At 54.4% G+C, this 13,291-nt stretch overlaps 1 protein-coding gene across 1 annotated transcript in view; it reads right to left on the bottom strand.

Annotated features, from left to right (window-relative positions):
* The window catches only part of ESAM (endothelial cell adhesion molecule), an 89,642-nt gene extending 80,244 nt beyond the window's left edge, over positions 1-9,398 (bottom strand). Inside the window, exon 1 of the mRNA XM_073321112.2 lies at positions 9,264-9,398. Coding sequence (XP_073177213.2) covers positions 9,264-9,348 — 85 coding nt within the window. The 5' untranslated portion in view covers positions 9,349-9,398. The remainder of the gene's footprint in view (positions 1-9,263) is intronic.
* Positions 9,399-13,291: the final 3,893 nt, after the last annotated feature.

Genomic DNA, 13,291 nt, shown 5'->3' with positions numbered 1-13,291 from the left:
CGGAGGAGTCACTCTCCCTGCCCTCAGTACCACAGCAGCCTCCAGGGGCACGAGGTGCCATCGCAGGGCAAACCCCGCTCAGGGTCTGGGTGTGTGGCAGGGTTTGCAGCTGGCCTGGGGTGAGCATGCGGGGGAAGTCAAACAGAGCCCAGGCAGCCACTGGCATTTCAGACAACCTCCTCCCTCACAGATGGCATCCAGGCCCCCAGCACTGAGGACACCTGTCTGGCACAAGCTGCGACATGCCCAGAGGAAAGGCACATGCTCTCCAGCTCATGCTATGGCCGCTGTAGGGCATCAGCAGGATTGGGAGGGCACAGAGGGTAGATGCCACCAGCCAATGGAAATGGGCATTTGCAGGGCAGGCAGGAAATGAGAAGGACGTGTAAACCCAAAACACAGCATAGCATCAGGCTCTGGCCACGGCCCCTGGCATCACACGCTACTGACGATGCTCCGGTAAATATGGAGAATCTCAGGAGCCCAGGGCAAAGCGCTCCGCCTCCACAGAGCCAGAAACAGCCTTAAAGACAAAGTGCATGATCTACCAAGTTAAACAGAATTAAATAAAAGCCAAGGGAGAGGTGAGCTATTGGGGTACTAGTTTCGTTACAGCCTGACGATATTGACTCCTGCTTTACAGGGTCTGGGTTTGAGTGGCCAGTGCAGTAGTGATCAATGCCCTTCAGCGTTTGGCCGGGTCAGTTACCAGTATCCATAAGAGGAACTGCACTGATGCATGTGTGTGGATTATATAACGTATCACACTAGGCGTATCATTTAGTTGCAAGTGAAACTAGGATTAGTTAACAAACCAGCTCTGACCCCATCTGGCTGAACGGTAGGAGCAAGCCTCCTCCAAGATTTTAAACGGGGACATCATGCTTTGGATTTCTGGTCCTGAGACCAGTCGGGATATTTCAAGGTAACAAAAGCCTCACCATAAAACTGGAAAGGTCACAGAAAAGAGACTTCCGACATTTTGCAGTGCTTCCTAATTCCGGAGTGCACTCCCCCAATCAGATTTCCACCCTATAAGCTATTAAACATTTGGGAATTAAAGGATGAAGACGGATTTCTTTTGATGACCTCGCTCTATAGGATTAAGATGATTACGCGATGTGAAACCGAGACAGAAATTAAACCAAGAGACAAGCGCTCTCCTAGAAGCACCGGTATTAGCATGATGGACCCTTGCTCAGGAGCGAGCATCACAGGAGACCCAAGTGGGGGAAAATCCTAAAAAAACGGACTTTGAGGGAGGCCAAAGTGATGTTTTCTGGAATGGACCCCGTTATTAGCCTTTAAGAAGAGGAATATGCACTAACAGGAACCTCCCTTCCCTGACTCAGGGGCGTAGAAAGTTTGGCTGTTTGTGGGCAGTGACTATTTATAAATGAAGATATGAGGAGCTCGCCTTAGGAGCAGTGCATGTTGAGAAAGTCCCCCACTGCATTTCTCACGACCCTGGGGCAGAAGGAGCATTATACTCAAGAGAGTAAAATTCATGAAAAATGTGACTTCTCTACTCTAGATAGAAGTTGGCTGACTTGCGTTAACTCTTGCTGCGCCAAACGGAAGAAAGAGACAATTAGTTTGACACAAAGTTTAATTCTGTTGTTGCGTTTTCCTTGTATTTCCAGAACAAGGAAATTGGTGAAGCACTGGGACGATTTCATCTGGAATCTAGGCTCTCAGGCAGGCCAGCTTCAGAAGTGATGCCCGTTTCCCTTACTCCATTTTTGCGTTGGTCCCTCCCCCTTTGCAGATGGATGAATTCACAATCTTTCTCTATTCCAGGGAATTTGAAAGAAAAATGAAAACATTTCTACAGACCAGGCTTTTGAATCAGCATTCGCAAGTCTACAGGAATGTGGTGATGAGGTTCTCAAACAATAAAGAACTGTCCCTTGTTACGATGGCACCTAGCGCCCCAGCCAGGGATGGGGGCGGAGCGGGGAATGACTTTATGCTAGGCATTCATTGTACAAGGAGCTGGTTTAGCTCAATATTTTTACATTGGGGTGGAATTTAGGCTCCAGTTAAGCATAGATACGCTGCAGATATAATGCAATGCCTAGCCCCCATCCCAGGCCTTGCAAGTACTACAACCAGTGTCAATCTGGTTTCCAGGTAACTGACTTCAATTTGCAAACAAGACCATGAAGAGAGGGGCTCTTGGAAGAAACAGCAGCCTCTGGTGAGGGTCTGGGTGTCCCTGGGATCTGCCTGCATGTACATTAGAGATGACTGAAAAGAGCTTTTTAGAGTCATTTAGAGAGACTTATATTTGAAGCTGAAAACCCATTACATCGATGATGCACCTGCCAGCTTCTGTCCTTAGTGCAGTGCTAGCTGCAGGAAGGGTCCAGAAACAGTGCCACAAGGAAATAACTCCAAACAGGTTTCAGAGTAACAGCCGTGTTAGTCGGTATCCCCAAAAAGAACAGGAGGACTTGTGGCACCTTAGAGACTAACAAATTTATTTGAGCATAAGCTTTCATGAGCTACAGCTCACTTCATCAGATGCATTCAGTGGAAAATACAGTGGGGAGATTTTTTATACACAGAGAACATGAAACAATGGGTGTTACCATACACAGTGTAAGGAGAGTGATCAGGTAAGGTGAGCTATTACCAGCGGGGGGGGGGGAGGGCGGGGAACCTTTTGTAGTGATAATCAAGGTGGGCCATTGCCTGCAGTTAACAGGAATGTCTGAGGAGCAGTGGGGGGTGGGAAATAAACATGGGGAAATAGTTTTACTTTGTGTAATGACACATCCACGCCAGTCTCTATTCAAGCCTAAATTAATTGTATCCAGTTTGCAAATTAATTCCAATTGAGCAGTCTCTCGTCGGAGTCTGTTTTTGAAGTTTCATCTCGTGCGGGTCTTGCCCCTTTGCTAGAAAGTACGGATCAGGCTTCGCCAGGGAGAAAACTCATTGAAATTTTAGACCCCCAAGCTACGGAGGGCTCTGGCTATGGAGTCTGCCTTGTCACAACCATCCCCCTCCCTGTCCCCCCCTCCCGCCCCCCCCCGGGTTAAACCTCGGAACTTTACACGCTCTTTGCGCAATGGCTCTGGACGTGCCTCAGAGCGTTACAACAGGATCATGGAAATTAGAACTGGAAATAGACAGTCACTCCCATTCCCCAGGGCCCAGTGCAGGACTGTTCCTTACAGCACAATCTTGTTAACATCCTAAGCTACTGCCACGACCTTTGGGGGAGGGGGGACTCCACAGCCTGGTGCAGCTGGCTCTTAGGAGGAGTTTCCTGATTCTCTTGTTCAATTCTCCTGTGTTGCAATAATGTATCGAACCAGGCAGTCCCTTCCGGAGAGCAGAACCCCCCCTCCAGCACCAGAGAGGCTCCGAAAGGTCCTTCCTGCGATAGCTAAAGTAGGGTAGCTCAGCATCAGTTACCACGGGCCAGTCACATGGCGTTAAACCTCGTGGGAGGGTTACACTGCATACCCACCCCAGCCTCAGAAGGCTGGCTCCTGTTTTACAGTCAGATCATTGCAATGGTCCAGACCGTTACTGGAAAGATTATGGCAACCAATCATCAGCCTGGGTCCAGGACATAGCCTGCCTCCCGGCCCCTGCAACACTGGAGAGCTGGTGTGACAGGCCTGGTGTCGAGGGCCAGGGGTGAAGGAAAGAAGCCAGCAGGAGGTAGGGCTGCCTGAGAACTCACCTCTTTACACTAGCGAGATAGAAACCCCACTCCAGTACACGCACAGATTTCACCAACCGTGCCAAATGAAGGAAAGTGACAGACTTCACGTTTCCCAAGCGAGCCCACACGGAATAAGATTGCCAATGCTGTGATCATCACAGATGTGAGCGCGGTTAATTCACAATTAGCTTCAAAACTTTTCAGTTACTAAAAAGTAACTTCCTTTCCCAGCTCTCGGTGATTTCAGCAATTCCAGGGTGGGAATCTGTAGGGTAGCATTTTTAATGGGCTTAGCGCTGTCACGGACTCTATAAGTTATATCGTCACAAATCATTTATAAAGGCCCAGACACACTTACACAGTGCCCTACAAACAGATTAACCACATGCTACGTCCTGCAGATTGCCATCTAAATTAGATCAAGCCAAACCAAGACAAGAGAACATTTGAGGCAAGGGAGGGTTGTGGGAACCACAAATGGTAAAAGGCAAAGCAAAGTAAAAAGCAGCACAGCAGAAATGGCGTCTATCACTGCAGCCTCCACCTGCTCTCCAAGCGGCCTGGTCTACGCTATACGGTTAGGTCCACACAAGGCAGTGTAAGTCAACCGAGCTGTGCATGTGTCTACACCAGGGGTGGGCAAACTTTTTGGCCTGAGGGCCACATCAGGTTTCCGAAATTGTACGGAGGGCTAGTTAGGGGAGGCTGTGCCTCCCCAAACAGCCAGGCATGGCCTGGCCCCCACCCCCATCCGACACCCCCCCCCCCGCTTCTTGGCCCCCGAGACCCCTGCCCCATCCAACCCTCCTGTTCCCTGACGGCCTCCCCGGGACCCCTGCCCCGTCCATCCCTCCCTGTCCCTGACTGCCCCCCGGACCGCCCGCCCCTCTCCTTCCTGCCTCTCCACCCCCCAGGACCCCTGCCCCCATTCAACCCCCGTTCCCTGCCCCGACCACCACCCTGAACTCCCCTGCCCTCTATCCAACCCCCGCCCCCTGACCGCGCTGCCTGGAGCACTGGGGGCTGGGGTTACTACAGCCGCGCCGCCCGGATGGAGCCAGCCACGCACCGCGCATCACAGAGCACCGGGCCAGGCCGCGGCCCTGCAGCTGCGCTGCCCGGCAAGAGCTCGCAGCCCCGCCGCCCGGAGCATTGTGCCAGCAGCACCGTGAGCTGAGGCTGCGGGGGAGGGGCCGGGGGTGAGCCTCCCGGGCCAGGAGCTCAGGGGCTGGGCAGGAGGGTCCCGCAGGCCGGAGGTGGCCCGCGAGCCGTAGTTTGCCCACCTCTGGTCTTCACTTACATTTGGCTCCCACAGACATAAGTGCCCTGGTACGCTGACTTAATAACATCAGCGCCCAGAGCAGCGGAGAGTCACGGTCAATGTAGTTTGGTCAACAGGGATAGTGTAGACACTGCCTTACTGACACTGGCTGTTACTGGCCTCCACGAGCTGTCCCACAATGCCCCGCAGTGACCACACCGGTCACAGTTGTGAACTCCACTGCCCTCCCCATTGAAGCCCTGAGTATTTTTGAAATCTTTGGTTGCCTAGTGTGGTAAGCACCTGGCACTTCTCCATTGTTGAGTGTAACCGCCCAGCTGACCATGCCAGCTAGACGCTGCAGCGCTCCTGCCTGGAGCGGACAGAAGATACTGCATCTCCTGGGCCAGTGGGGAGAAGAGGCTGTGCAAAAAGAGCTCTGACCCAGCCACAGAAACATGGACATCAACGAGCAGATTGCTTGGTGGGAGGCAGGAGAACGGCTACAACAGGGGCCCGCAGCAGCACTGCGTGAGACCCAAGGAGCTGCAGCAGGCGTACCAGAAGGCCAGGGAGGCCAACAAGCGATGTGGTGCTAAAAGAGGAGGAGGAAGAGGACTTGGGGGTCACATGTTCCAGGAGATTCTGCAAGCCAATGCTGCATCGGGGAAGGAGCACAGGGCCTGGAGGATCACCACTGCGGACAGCCTGGAGAAGGACGGAGTGGAGAGGAGAAAGGTGCAGGTAAAGGAGAGGAATGTGCAGGAGGAGGTGCTTGTGCAAACTGAGATGCTGTAGACTCTGGCAGACGTGCAGATTCAACAATCCCATGCTCGCGTCCGCCTGCAGCCCATTGAGAATTCAATATCGGGACCTCCCTATACCTCCCTGCCCCCAACATCCCAGGTGGCAGCAGGGGTCAGTGCATTACCCTTGCCAATCCACCTTGGGAGACATTAAAGACATTCACAGCATCACATACACTGACCTGTGAAAGCCATGGTTGGTTTATATGTACCTGAAATGGAAATGAGTGTTCTTTCCCCTTCAAAAGTTCTGTTCCCTTAATTGATTAAGTTTTGTATTTTTTTTTTTAATTTCCTGGTTCATGTTACGGAATAAAATTATATTTTTGGAACAAAATTAACCTTTATTAGTTCACAACATTTGCTGTCTGGTGCTGAGCAGGTCTGACACTCACCAATTTCCTGTTACTTCACTTTGTCACAGAACCCATAACATCATCCACAGACATTATTTATAAGTGCATTGACAATGTTACAGTCCTACGTACATTGCACTCACTACAAGATTCATACCGGGCTGAAAATGAGCAGGGCCAGGCAGAGCACCCTTCAGCAACACACACTCCTCTGGCACACTATTAAAAATGTCTTTCAAAGCCTCCCTGAACCATATAGCTTCATGCTGAGCTCTTCTAATAGCCCTGGTATCTGGCTGTTCACATTCAGCAAACAGCCACTCCACCGCCACCCTTTTCCCCTGTAGCTTCACAGATATTATGCAGAACACAACTGGCAGCTATAACCATTGGGATATTTTTCTCACTGAAGGCCAATCTTGTAAGCAAACAACGCTAGCAACATGGGCAGCCAGTGACACAGCTGTCGGGGGAGGCTAGCCTCTGGCCCCTCCCGTTCTGCCCACCCTTCCCTTTTGACCCCCTCCCCCGCAGTAGCACCCCCACCGCAACCCCAGCAGCAGCGGCCAGCCCAGGAGTGCCGTTGGGCGGCCAGCCCAGGAGTGCCGTGCAGTTGTGCCCCCAGCCCCGGTGCTCTGGGAGGCCGGGCGGTGCAGCCGCAGTGCCCACAGTGCTCCGGGCAGCCAGGCCATCCCCAGCCCCAGTGTTCCAGGGGGCCCGGCCCCAGCCCCAGCCGCCTTAAGTCCCTGCGGGAGTGGGAGGCAAGCCAGCCAGGGGAGAGCACTGGGATGTGCAGGAGGGGGCAAAGCACGGCTACACTAGGCTGTTTGGGGAGGCACAGCCTCCCCCTGCCTACGATACCTGCCGCCCACGGTCAGCAACCCTTCAGATACTCAAAGGCACATTTGACTGTCATTCTGCACCTGCTGAACCTGTATGTGAATTGTTCCTTGGTGCTGTCGAAGTGACCGGTGTACGGCTTCGTGAACCAGGGGATCAAGAGACAGGCTGGCTTTCCCACGATCGCTATTAGCATTTCAACATTCCCAAAGGCAATTCACCGATCAGGAAAGAACGTCCCTGCTTGCAGGTTTCTGAACCGTCCTGCGTCTTAAAGAGGCGAGCATCATGCCTGACCAGCTCACACGGACGTCAGTAAAGCAGACTGCATCGGTGCAAGCGCTCCTGGTGAGGACGTGCACCACCAACACCAGGCGTCCAGTGTGCACATGCACCAGCCATGTAATAACTGCAGCGGCTGTACGCGGATGTAGCTTAGGTCGACATACGTTTGCAGTGCAGACAAGGTCTCTGTCTGCCTGTCCTTGCCAGCAAGAAGATATATCCAGGGGCACACACTGCACGTCTGCTGTGGGCTGCCCAGGCAGACTAGGGGCTTGTCTACGCTTAACACACAACAGCAGCAGAGCCGCGGTGCTGCAGCACTTCAGTGTATGCTTCCTACGCCGACGGACGGGGGCCTCCCGTCACCATCCATAGCACTGTCTACACAGGGACTGAGGGCGGCATCACTACGCCGTGCAGGGGGGTGGCTTTTTCATACCGCCGGCGGACGCGGTTACACCAGTGCAATTTGCTCGTGTTGAACGAGCCTAGAATGCAGCTCATTCTTCCACATCTCACCCGCTGTTTGAGACAGCGGCCGACGCAGATTGATTTGGAAGACCTAGGCTGCTTTAGCAGTCAAACCCAGAAAAGCATTTTGATAACTCCATGACTGGACCTCAGAGATACACCAGGTACAGAGCACACCGAACCCCACGCTAAATCAGACAGGACTTAACAGGCTTGATGCAGGAAACTCTGGGCGAACTTTTGTGGCGTGGGTTAGGCAGGAGATCAGACCAGATCCTAACAGTGCTTGGAATCAATCTCTCATTCAGGGAGGGTCTCTAGGACTACGACAGTTAAGGTTCCCTAATGGGTCTCATTCAAACCCTGTTTTCAGTTGCTTGTAACTTTCCAAAACATTCTCCTTTCTGGTTGATATTTCTGGGGCTCGGTCTCTTTCCATAAAGGTGACTTTCCGTTTGGAAAGTTTGAACAAACCCAGTTCAGGGAACAAACAGGGACAACGCACACTCACCGCACTACAAACAATGGAGACTTAAATAGAAAAGTTTGACCCACAGCTGGGAGTAGAAAGCTCAACTTGGCCAGGGCGACAGCCTGTGCAGAGAAACACTGTGGCGTGTTTGATGAAAGCTCGGCTCAACTGGACTCAGGTAGGGGTCCAAAGCCAGTGTACTTCTTGTGTGCAGCGCACAGGGGTAGAGTGTTTAACCCTTTCCAGGGCGGCGGGTGGTAAAGGCAGGCTATGCTGTGCACACAAGTGATGCTCAGTAAGGAAGCGGCTTGGCTACCCAGCCCTTCCCTTACCCCCTGTATTTTGGGTCCTCCGGCCCAGGCAAGGCGAACATCCACAGCTACCCTTAGACCAGGTGTTGAAAACGCCAGGGACACCCACTGTCCTGCTTCAAGGCAGGACCCAACCCGCGGGCAGCCTGGGGGCAGGGAGGCGCTGCCCCTGGGGATCCATTATCCCACCCCTGGCGCCCTCACGGGTTTTTGCCCTGCGGCTGAAGCGCCCGGGGCTGGCCCCGCTCCGAGCCATGAGACGAGAGGGCGCCCAGGCTGGCCCGGAGCTGCAGTGTCCGGGGATGGCTCCCCCAGGCGCAGACCCCTCTCCCCCGCCGCAGCAGGGCCAGGCGGACCTGCCCAGGGGGTCCGGGGCCCTCCGCGGCCGGCTCTGAGCCGGCAGCCTGGGGAAGCGCCTCCAGCTGCCCGGGGGCTGGAAACTTGCGAAATGGGTCGGGTCTGCCCGGGCCGATTGCGGGGCTCCCGGTGGGGAGCGGTCACCCCAGCCCGGAGCCAGCCCGTGCCTGGCGGGGGGAAGCGCCAAGGCACCCCGCGGAGGCGCGGAGCCCCCCGATCTGGGGGGCCGGGGGCTGAGCCACGCCCGCGCCTCGCACCTGCTGGGACGCCGCGCTCGAGGCTCCCCTCCCGGGACCGCTCCTGTCCCTGCCCCGGGGCAGAGTCCGGCCGCCCAGCCGCTCGCGATCCCCACCCCTCGGGCTGCCGGCGATCCCCACCCCTCGGGCTGCCCTGCCCGGCCCGGCCCGGCCCGGCTCACTCACCCAGCAGCGCGGCCAGCCCCAGGGCCAGCGGCAGCGGCTCCATCCCGCCGGCTCCCAGCACGGGCGGCTGCAGCGCCGCGCTCATCCCGCCGCGGAGCAGAGCCGAGCCGAGCCGAGCGCGGCAGGTGCCGGCGCGCAGCCCGGGGCGGGAGGAGGAGTCGGGGGCGGGGCCCGCTGCCCAGGTGGGGCGGCTCCAGCAGGTGGGGGGAGCGGTGGGGGCGGGGCAAGCCGATCAGGTCGGGGGGGGGGCGGCTCCCCAGGCGGGGGAGGGGCTGGTCCTGTGTCCCGGGAGAGCCCGTGGGAGGGGGGAAGCGCTGAGCCCGGCGCTGGGGGGGGGGGGTCCCCGCTCTGGCACTGCCCAGCCAGCAGCGCCCGGGAGCCGGAGCCTGCTCGATCGTCTCCTGGTTTTGCCCCCCCCCTCCCCGCCATCAGACACAAGGCTGAGAGGAGGCTCCGGGCGGGGACTCAGATCGAGCCGGGCTCTAGTCCTCTAGCCCCAGCTGCAAAACGCAGAGAACAACTTTCCCTTCCCTCTCCCCTTCCGGGGGGGGCGGGGGAGCTCTTCAGGGCAAGGGGGGGTCTCAGCGTGGGTGCAGGGCTTGGCACCCTGCCTCCCTGCTCAGCCCGAAGCACTGCTGGCATCCCCACATTATACACCTGGTCCTAATAATGTACCTGCTGCAGGATGCTGGCTGGGAGGTAAGCCCTCACCCCCAGCCACACTATCTCAGGGGCTTGGCTCCCCCGTCCTGGCTGATAGCTGCCCTTCTAGGAAAACCCTGCCCCACACAATACAAACCCAGAGAGACAGGGGAGGGGTATAGCAGGTGAGCTGAGGGGCTGGGCCTGGCAGGCCTGAACTTTGTGACTTACAGGAGTGGGAGGGGTGGGTGTGAAACATTAACTCCCCTCCTCCCACCACAACGTCCCTTCTCTTTCACCCACACCAGCTGCCCCTATCCTTTCCCCAGCCCAAACGTTCAAGCCTCTCCCTGTTCCTATCTGGAGAAGAACAAGTCACTCACCACGAGCTGGCCTAGACCCTGGTCCTGTCACAAACACCCTGTGAGATCCTATTGTAGGATCAGAGTCAATAGTCAGTAGCCTTCAGGTGCTGGCAGCTGAAGGGTTCTTGAGCCTTCTGCCACTGGACCAGGCCGTGGGGGCAGCTCAGCTGGAACAGCATGTGCCATTCTGGGCACCCGCGTTCAAGAAAGAGGACTCCAAAGAAGGGCTGCAAGGATGCTCAGGGGAACTGAGAGATCGTGTTGAGGGGTGTTTCAGGGAAGATGGGATCCTGGTTCCACTGAAGCCAGCCAGCTCTGCAACAGATTAAAAGGGAGGTTTTGCCCCAAAGTTCAAGCTAGGAAAGGGAACTGTTAATAAGTGTCACTCCTAGTTCACATTTTATGATTTTGGTTTGTAGTGTAGCCATTTGTTTCCAGCACACTCTCCTGTTTCCAGTGGAATCTCGGTCTTTCCTTAACTAACCCTTCGCTTGTTTCAGTACCAGGGCCATGTGTTATACAGGAGCACCCTGGAGGCAGGCGGTAACAAGATGACTCTCAGGCCTGGGCACACAACCTAGCTAATTTTAAGGTGGAGCTTGGTAAATTTAGGAAGAGAACTATAGGACTGGGCTGCCTGCAATACATGGGGCTGGACGTGAGGAGCCAGAAGGTCCATTTCAGTCCTATGTTCCTAAGGGGGAGGCTTACACAAAGGGCTCCAACTTTTGCCCATCCCACCTGGAGTTGCTGTGTGTGCAGTTCCTCCTTAGTGACTGACACATAGTGTACATAGCTCCAAGGTGTGAGCAGCTGTCCTCACACCAGCCTCGCATTCCCACTCATTTGCAGACACGCTGCTTGGAGCTGTGTTCTCAGTCTGGCAAGTTTTACTCTAAATTAAAAACAAAACAAAACAGCCCCGAGACTAAACTCAACAGCACAGAGAAGGGGAAACAGCTAAACAGAGCCAGCCAGAACAAAGCTTAGTGCTTCTGCAATGCCTCCACGCAGGACCTACGAGCACTTCAGAGTCTGGCACAGCTTCCCCTTAACACTGACCTACTCAGCACACAGGGATCGGTCTCGCTCATAAACACCACAACTTTAGCATGAAAAAGCAAATCAAGTCCCTGATCCCCAGTGAAGATGTTACACCTTCTGCATCTATGGCAACTCCTCCAGCTGCAGCCAAAGCAGAAACATGCCTTGGTCCAGAAGTTACAATACAGTGATCTCAACCGCATGCAGTGTTGCTGTAGCCATGTTGGTCCCAGGATATTAGAAAGACCAGGTGGATTTGGGAATGGCTTTTACTGAAGCCACTTCGGTTGGTGAGAGACAAGTTTTCGAGCTCCACAGAGCTCTTCTTCAGGGCTGGGACAGGTACTTCAAACTGCAAGGTGGAACAGATTGCCTTATGATTGCAGAGGTATTAAAAGGCCCCTCTGCCTTGAATGATCCCTTATAAGATGTGCTAACTGCTTGTGCTAAATAATCTGTTCCACTCTTAAGAAGAGCTCTGTGTAGCTCAAAAGCTTGTGTCTCTCCCCAACAGAAGTTGGTCCAATAAAAGAGGTTACCTCCCCCACGTTGTCTCCATAATGAGCTGAACTGGTATGTTCACATACCGACTTTCATAGACTTTAAGGTCAGAAGGGACCATTATGATCATCCAGTCTGACCTCCTGCACAACGCAAGCCACAGAATCTCACCCACCAAATGCTGTAACAAACCCCTAACTTATGTCTGAGCTATTGAAGTCCTCAAATCGTGGTTTAAAGACTTCAAGGTGCAGAGAATCCTCCAGCAAGTGACCAGTGCCCCACGCTGCAGGGGAAGGCGAAAACCCCCCAGGGCCTCTGCCAATCTGCCCTGGGGGAAAATTCCTTCCCGACCCCAAATGTGGCGAGCAGCTGAACCCTGAGCATGTGGGCAAGACTCACCAGCCAGACACCCAGGAAAGAATTCTCTGTAGTAACTCAGATCCCACCCCAGCTAACATCCCATCACAGGCCATTGGGCATATCTACCGCTAGTAGTTGAAGATCAATTAATTGCCAAAATTAGGCTATCCCATCATATCATCTCCTCCATAAACTTATCAAGCTTTGTTCTGAAGCCAGATATGTTGTTTGCCCCCACTGCTTCCCTTGGAAGGCTGTTCCAGAACTTCACGCCTCTGATGGTTAGAAACCTTCAGCTAATTGCAAGTCTAAACTTCCTGGTGGCCGGTTTATATCCATTTGTTCTTGTGTCCACATTATATCATTTCAGGCTGCCTCAGACTCCAGCCCTGGTTACACTCAATCACACTAGTTACTCAATAGCCACACGAGGATTAGAAGTGTACTTTTTAAAAATATGAAATGGTAGATTCTGTGGCAAGTTCCAGGCTGTGGAATCAAGGACTATGGGAGCTCCAGGTGCAGGCAGGCTTCTTCTCCCACCCACAGGGCATTTTTCTTCATTTCACCAGCAATGGTGAGGAGTGCAGCATAACCCCGCTCATCTCCCAGGTGGTCTCCTTTGGGGCCCAATCCTGCACTTGGAGCCACACACAGGCATGCTCCATTGATTTCAGCCAGACTCCATAGAGGCACAAAGGTTTGCAAGTGTGGATTCAATAGCAGGAGCGGGGCCTGTCTTCGCATCAGCTGCACAGACTGGGCTCAGTGGGCAGAGCTTTGCAGTCAGTGATTCATTTTGCCATGCAAGATGGGGCAGGGGTTATGGTGACAAACACATTCTTGCACCATGCGTTCCCTTCTCAGCGATAGGCAGCAGCAGCATTGGCAGGAAATCCATCGGCTGGCTCCTCCCAGCAACTGCGACAGAGTCCCACTTCTGTCGCCCGCCCCTCCAAGAACCCCTCTGACAGTGACGGGAGCGGTGACCTGTACCACACAGAGGGCTTAGCTGGATGGAGCGCAGTACTGTGTGCATGGGGTTGCTGTGCCCTCTTTCAATGTCCATCAGCGTGTACTTATGGTTCAGGCTACGTTTTAGTCACGGGTATT

This window comes from Lepidochelys kempii, chromosome 22 (genome assembly GCF_965140285.1).
Source record: "Lepidochelys kempii isolate rLepKem1 chromosome 22, rLepKem1.hap1, whole genome shotgun sequence".
In the NCBI taxonomy this organism is placed as follows: domain Eukaryota; kingdom Metazoa; phylum Chordata; order Testudines; family Cheloniidae; genus Lepidochelys; species Lepidochelys kempii.
This window is presented reverse-complemented; position numbering and strand designations above follow the sequence as displayed.